This window comes from Danio aesculapii, chromosome 1, assembly GCF_903798145.1.
Source record: "Danio aesculapii chromosome 1, fDanAes4.1, whole genome shotgun sequence".
In the NCBI taxonomy this organism is placed as follows: domain Eukaryota; kingdom Metazoa; phylum Chordata; class Actinopteri; order Cypriniformes; family Danionidae; genus Danio; species Danio aesculapii.
Window position 1 is genome coordinate 2,551,803 of NC_079435.1, and position 6,462 is coordinate 2,558,264.

A 6,462-nucleotide genomic window follows, 5' to 3' on the forward strand; every position below is an offset into this window, starting at 1 on the left:
CCCCCCCCCCCCCCCCCATGTGTTTTGTTGTTTAATGCTGTGTTTTTCTTGAATAATTAACATTTTAAACATGAGAACAAGATTTGACAAATATATCCTTGAGTGAAAGCTGTGTGTTGTTATTGTAGGTGTCATTGGTGATGTTGGTCAGAATGGCTCCTCCTTTTCCTCTGATCTTCCTGCTCATGTTTTATGGTAAGTCAGTAATGTTTTAGTGAAGCATTTGGCTGAATGTAGTTTTATGCTTTTCTCAAACATCCAGTTCTGTGTTTCAGTGGTTTCTAGTGATGATTGGGGTGTGATTTACAGTTCTCCACACATCTGTGCACTAAAAGACTCATCAGTGATAATGAGCTGCACTTATACATACCCTACTGGACATCAGATCAGGAAAGTGTACTGGACTAAAGATTATGTAAAGAGTGGAGATCCTCCAGATCTGTCTGAGGACCCTGAATACAGTCAGAGGCTTCAGTATCTGGGAGATAAACAGCAGAACTGCACCGTCAGACTGAGTCATGTGACAAAGAAAGATCAACACAAGTATTATTTCAGATTCACTACTGATAAACGTAATGGCAAATGGATTGCTGTTCCAGGAGTGACTCTTAATATCACAGGTGACTTTCCTCTTGTGGTCATTATGTAGAATAATAATCAGTGTATGAGAGCAGCACTAGATATAATGTGTGTGTTGTGTTCAGATCTTCAGCTGGAGTCTCCTGAGAGAGTGACAGAGGGAGATTCAGTCCGTCTGGCATGTAAAAGCAGCTGTAATCTGACTGACACACCAACATTCATCTGGTACAGAAACTCACAGACATTGACTGAAGGAACTATTGGAAATAAACTCATCCTCAAGTCAGTCAGAAAAGACGATGCAGGCAGATATAGATGTGCTGTAGATGGACACACACTCACATCACCTGAGGTCTTTCTCGATGTCACCTGTGAGTACAGAATCGTTGATCTTCACATTTATTTTGTATCAGGGGAAATTATTAATTCTATTCATTTTTGTTTGTTTTAGATCCTCCAAAGAGGGTCTCAGTGTCCATCAATAGATCTGCTGTAATAGTGGAGGGAGATTCAGTGACTCTGAGCTGCAGCAGCGACTCAAACCCTCCTGCTCTGAACTTCAGATGGTTTAATGGAGAAACATTTGTAGGATCTGGAAGAATCTTCAACATCTCCAAGATCAGCTCTGATGACAGTGAAAAATACAAGTGTAGAGCCAGAAATGACCACGGAGAGAAAAACTCTGATCCTGTGACTTTAAACATTCAGTGTGAGTTAATTTTTTTATTAGTGTCTCATTTCCACTGTGCGCTTTAGTATAATTTGGTACAAGTCACCCTGATCAGGCTTGTGTTTCCATTGCCAATAGTATCCTTAATTAGTAGGTGGTAGTGTCTGAGAAAGAGGAAGCGGCGTCTCATGTGATCCACATGTTTTTAGATGCAACAAGAATGGCCTGTAAACAACAATGGAGGACATACAGCAGAATCTGTTGTTCTTCATGGCAAGTGACTGTCACAAGAAGAGACCAGCTTTGTTTGAGTTCAGGTCCGCCATGGTCTACTGCTGCACACCGACAGTGTGTTATTACTGTCGTGTTTCAGCTCTGTATTTAAAAATGGCTCTCCTATGTTGCCGTTCCCCTGTCTTGTCGCATGCGCAATTGACGATTCTTTATAAACCAATCAGCTTTCAGCAGTGAGTCTACCTCCACCCTGTTGGTACTGTATGATTGTGCTAGGCACCCTGACGAAAGAGTCTCAAAAAAGTGGTATAGTATTGTCCACCATTTTCATACTATTTAAAACTGCTGACAGTGGACATGCGATTATTGTGTACCACACTATACTGTACTGAACCGTACCTCTCAGTAAAAAGGAGCCTGGACTGGTTCTCTGAGTGAGCACGAATTTGTGAACAGGCCTTATGTTCATTCATTCATTTTCTTTTCGGCTTAGTCCCTTTATTAATCAGGGGTTGCCACAGCGGAATGAACCGCCATCTTACTCAATATATGTTTTACGCAGCGGATGCCCTTCCAGACGCAACCCGACACAGGGAAACACCCATACACTCTTGCATTCACCCACAATTCACCTATGGCGCATGTGTTTGGCTGTGGGGGAACAGGAGCACCCGGAGAAAACCTAAGTGACACGGGGAGAACATGCTAACTCAACACAGAAATGCCAACTGGCCCAGCTGGGGCTCGAACCAGCGACCTTCTTGCTGTGAGGCAATCGTGCTACCCACTACGCCACCATGACACCTGGCCTTATGTTTGTCGTAGATATTATGGTGTCGGTAATTGTAAAGCACAGCCCAGATCACCAATTAAGATTATTTAATTCCTTTTGCTGTCTTTTTCAGATCCTCCCAGAAACGTCTCAGTATCTGTCACTGATGATTCTGGTCAGCTTTGGTTTGATTCAGTGAGTCTGAGCTGCATCAGTGACTCGAACCCTCCTGCTCTGAACTTCAGCTGGTTTAAGGAGAATCAAAGCTCAGCTGTTGGATCTGGACAGAGTTTCAGTGCAGTACAGAGTGGACGCTTCTACTGTGAGGCTCACAATCCACATGGAGCTCAGAGATCAGACGCCGTCACTGTCACTGTTAAAGGTAAAGCAGCTCATTTACTCTTTTAAAGAGATGAACTTGGGTCATTTCTGATGTTTTACTCTTTTGTCTCTGTTGTAGGTCCTCCAGTGCTATTCTACATCTCCATTGGAGTGGTTTGTGGAGCTGCAGTTTTCATCACAATGGGGATCATTTGGTAAGATGTGTGTGGCTCGATGTAATGAGAAAGTCTGAAATTCACAGGATTACTGTAGTAAACACTGTTTATAAACCAGATCTCATCACATTAAAATGGCAGTGGTCAGTCTTATAAATCCCACTGGTTAAATGATGAATGTATTAAACATTGAGCTTCTGATTGGTTGTTAATGTGTGAAATCATTGACTTTAAAGGGGAATCAGGAGGATGAAGGAGAGAAAAGCCAAACAGCAGGTCAGAAAAACAAGTTTGGTTATCAGTAATTTACTCATCAGAATGTAGTCGTGACTTTATGAGTCGGGTAAAGATATTATTTTCTCTCTGATCTGTTTTTTCTCTCTTTCATGGTAAAGCTGGATTGTTCCAGACGTCAGGATGACAAACGTAACGCTTGTGATGTTGATCAGCCTGTGTATGAGAATGCAACGGTAAGGGTTTTAGCTGATGCTTTTCTACTAGACCAAACTCTCTTCAACTTATAGAAAAGGACTTAAACACTCAAATGTCTATCGGTTGATTATATAGAAACTTATTCTCTTTGTCTCTTCATTAAGGCTTTTCAATGCAGCCCTGATCATTGTAAACCTGAACTGGACTCTTCTGTGTATGAAAACCTTCCAGTAAGTAAAAAAAACAGACTAGATACAGAAAACTCATTAGCCTGAAAGTTTATTGATATTTTAGTTAAAACTGTAATTAATAATTCATTTATTTTATTTTTTTTCTTCAGAATAACAAGAGGACGCAGTAGTGTTTTGGACGCACACAAACATTTCACCGCCTTTCTCAATCTCTTTGTGTTTATTTATAGATGAATGGATGGAAAAATATTAATCGACTGGTGTAAAACTGTATTTATGATCACTTAAATTAGCTTTTTTTATATCTCAAATACTCATTTTAGATTTAGAATTTTTTAAATCTTAAGTATTAAATCTTAAGTAAATTTTTAAAATCTTAAGTAAGTCTTTAGTGAAAGGCATGTAAAATAGGTGACATCAGAATGACAGCAAAACAAATATCAAATCACATTATACTTATAGACTGTATGAGAAATGCTTCATTTTTTTTAATGCAGTATTCTCCATGTTAATCCTGTTCTTAACAACATGTAAATTACGTTTTTTTTTTTCAGTCTGGTCTTTGTTTGTCTATTTGGTATATGACAATCTGTCTAACAGATGCCAAAACTATCAATAGTATGTTCCTGCACAACCGTAGAGGCTTAAACACATTTCTAGGACCGTCCTGTTGTTCCTGATCCATCTAGTAGGGGGGGGGTATATAAATAATATATTTGAAGTTAACGCTTAACTTTGTAAGAATGAACCCTCAAGTGATATAGTGGAGTGGTTAGGGTTCCTGACTACCATGCGGGGATTGTTGGTTCGAATCCAGGCTGATTATAGCTGTTTTGAAATGCTTTAATATCAGTTTGAGATGCTTTGTTCATGCATCGTTCTGTTTCAACATTGGTCTGACATCCGAATAAACACTTTGTGAATAAATATGTCTTGTTTTGGGCTGTTGATAGATCAGATGCAGTTGTGGACAGAAGTTAACAAGAATTATTTATATTATTCATTAAATTTCCCATTTATTGTATTTTATGAATGTCTACCCCAACCATCACAGTACTGTAAAATATTAATTATTGTTTTACATCTACAAAAATGATGCTCTAAATTGAATGCGTATCTGCAGCTGTATCCTATCTAGAGTACACCATAACAGTAACATGATTAAAATACATAAAATCATGATTTTGGAGTATTTGTACAAGTTGGGAATCGAACCCGAAAGTCATTTGAAGCCTGTAACAACACGCACATGGACGGTCTACTGGGCCATACGAGACAGAAATTTTCAACTGACCCTGTCAGTCAAATGCAGATTCTCCAGGTCTCGAAACGCTTCTGAACTGATCAATGCTTTGAATCGCTTTAGTCACGTGACCAGGTGTTTCAAAACACTTAAGTCACGTGACCTGAGTGTTTTGGATCATGCTTCGCTACAGTGTTTCGATACACTTGCGCTTCGGGATCTCAACACTGTGTCGAAACGTCAGTTTCACGTCAGCTATCCCTAGTAAACAGTTATTTAAGTCATTTTGTTTGCTTGTTTTAGAAAGAGCTGTTTATATGTTGCTATCCTTGTGCGTCTGTTGGTTTGCTGTTCTCACTGGGATATACCAAGTTTATCCAATTTCTTGGGGAGCAACACAATCTCACTTAAACAGGGCAACTTGTCTGCTTTCCTACAAACAACCACCTCTCTTAAGGAGTCACAGGACATCATAAGGAATTATTGCATCGCTCTCAAGTGCTCTAAATGATACGTGGTCTCTGACTGTTTTTTTTTTTTTCAGAAAGACTATTTAGTTTGACTTTTTGGTATACCTTGTTTATTCTTGTTGTGAATTTGATGTTTATTTGATGATAAAACCATACACGCATGTAAAATAAAAGTTTACACTTGATCTCATTTGTTTCAAGAGAGTGTTCATTCAGTAGAGTCAAATTCTGTAGAACCCCCTCAGAGTGATAGCAAATAGAGGAGAGGAGGTGTTGCACTCCTTTACAGCGATTTATAGAAGAGAGGTAGAGTTATAAGACAGGCACAGACAGGGGCGTTGCTAGACATAAAGCTCTACTGGGGCACGTGCCCCTCCCCCCCTCAAAATAATAATAATAATAAAAAAAATATATATATATGTATGTGTGTGTATATATATATATATATATATGTGTGTGTGTATATATATATATACACACACACATATATACATATACATACACAAACACACACTGCATATATAAGTATAAGAATTATTATATTATTTTATTTATAATAAATTTCATAAATATTATATATATATATATATATATATATATATATATATATATATATATATATATATATATAATATCATATTATATTTATTATAAATAAAAGTATTCTTATTATTATACAATTATTCTTCTAAATAATCTTAAATGTAACTGGAAAACAATGTTAAGACAACTGGAGTGATTAGTCTAAGATCATTTAAGAAATTACTTTTGCATAAATATTAATTTCATTTTAATGAAATTCTATAGACAATTAAATAAAACACACACACACACAAAAAAGATGTGTTATAGAATTATCTGTTGTAGACTTTACACATGGCAGATAATTAAGTTTGTTAAGTCTTACCTCTCTGACTCCTCATCCCTCCTTTTTGCTTCATACAAAATAAATCTATCAGGAGGCATGCTAGTAAGATCACAGTCATATTGTTTAAACTTTAGTTTTGTGACTAGCTAAACAAAAAAGGCTGTTACGCTGGTTTTACAACGCATGAGCGGCGCGTAACAAGCAGGTAGCCTGCTTTTTTGGCGCGCATGTTAACTACCGGGACTAGCACCAGCAGAAGAGCAGCGCGTGCGAAAACAGCGCGTGGGAGAGGCGCGCGGGTTGTCTGCGCACACGCGGAGATGCTTCAGTTTGCTTTTTGGTTAAACACATTGCTTTCACCAGCGTTGGTTCGGTTGCACATAGAGAATAACGTCTTTATTTCGGAATTACCACTCTTAATAAATACACTTGCATATGAGGTAAATGATATCTCAATGCATTTACTGGGGCACTGGAGATTTTCACTGGGGCACGTGCCCCAGTGA

The 6,462-nt window shown here is 38.1% G+C and overlaps 1 protein-coding gene across 1 annotated transcript; it reads left to right on the top strand.

The window, feature by feature from the left end:
• The first annotated feature begins 140 nt into the window (after window positions 1-140).
• On the top strand, window positions 141-3,545 carry LOC130220695 (B-cell receptor CD22-like). The gene is made up of 10 exons (XM_056452955.1): window positions 141-195; window positions 276-620; window positions 705-950; window positions 1,031-1,288; window positions 2,389-2,637; window positions 2,716-2,791; window positions 2,989-3,028; window positions 3,148-3,222; window positions 3,349-3,414; window positions 3,525-3,545. Exons 1-10 carry the CDS (start codon window positions 141-143, stop codon window positions 3,543-3,545), a joined length of 1,431 nt encoding a protein of 476 aa, XP_056308930.1.
• The last annotated feature ends 2,917 nt before the right edge of the window (window positions 3,546-6,462 follow it).

What these genes read in the sequence shown, in the direction of transcription:
- LOC130220695 (XM_056452955.1), top strand. Translation starts at nt 141, where the DNA reads ATGTTGGTCAGAATGGCTCCTCCTTTTCCTCTGATCTTCCTGCTCATG. An exon ending in CGTCACTGTCACTGTTAAAG is followed by an intron (nt 2,638 to 2,715) that starts GTAAAGCAGCTC and finishes TCTCTGTTGTAG; the next exon opens with GTCCTCCAGTGCTATTCTAC. An exon ending in CTGTGTATGAAAACCTTCCA is followed by an intron (nt 3,415 to 3,524) that starts GTAAGTAAAAAA and finishes TTTTTTCTTCAG; the next exon opens with AATAACAAGAGGACGCAGTA.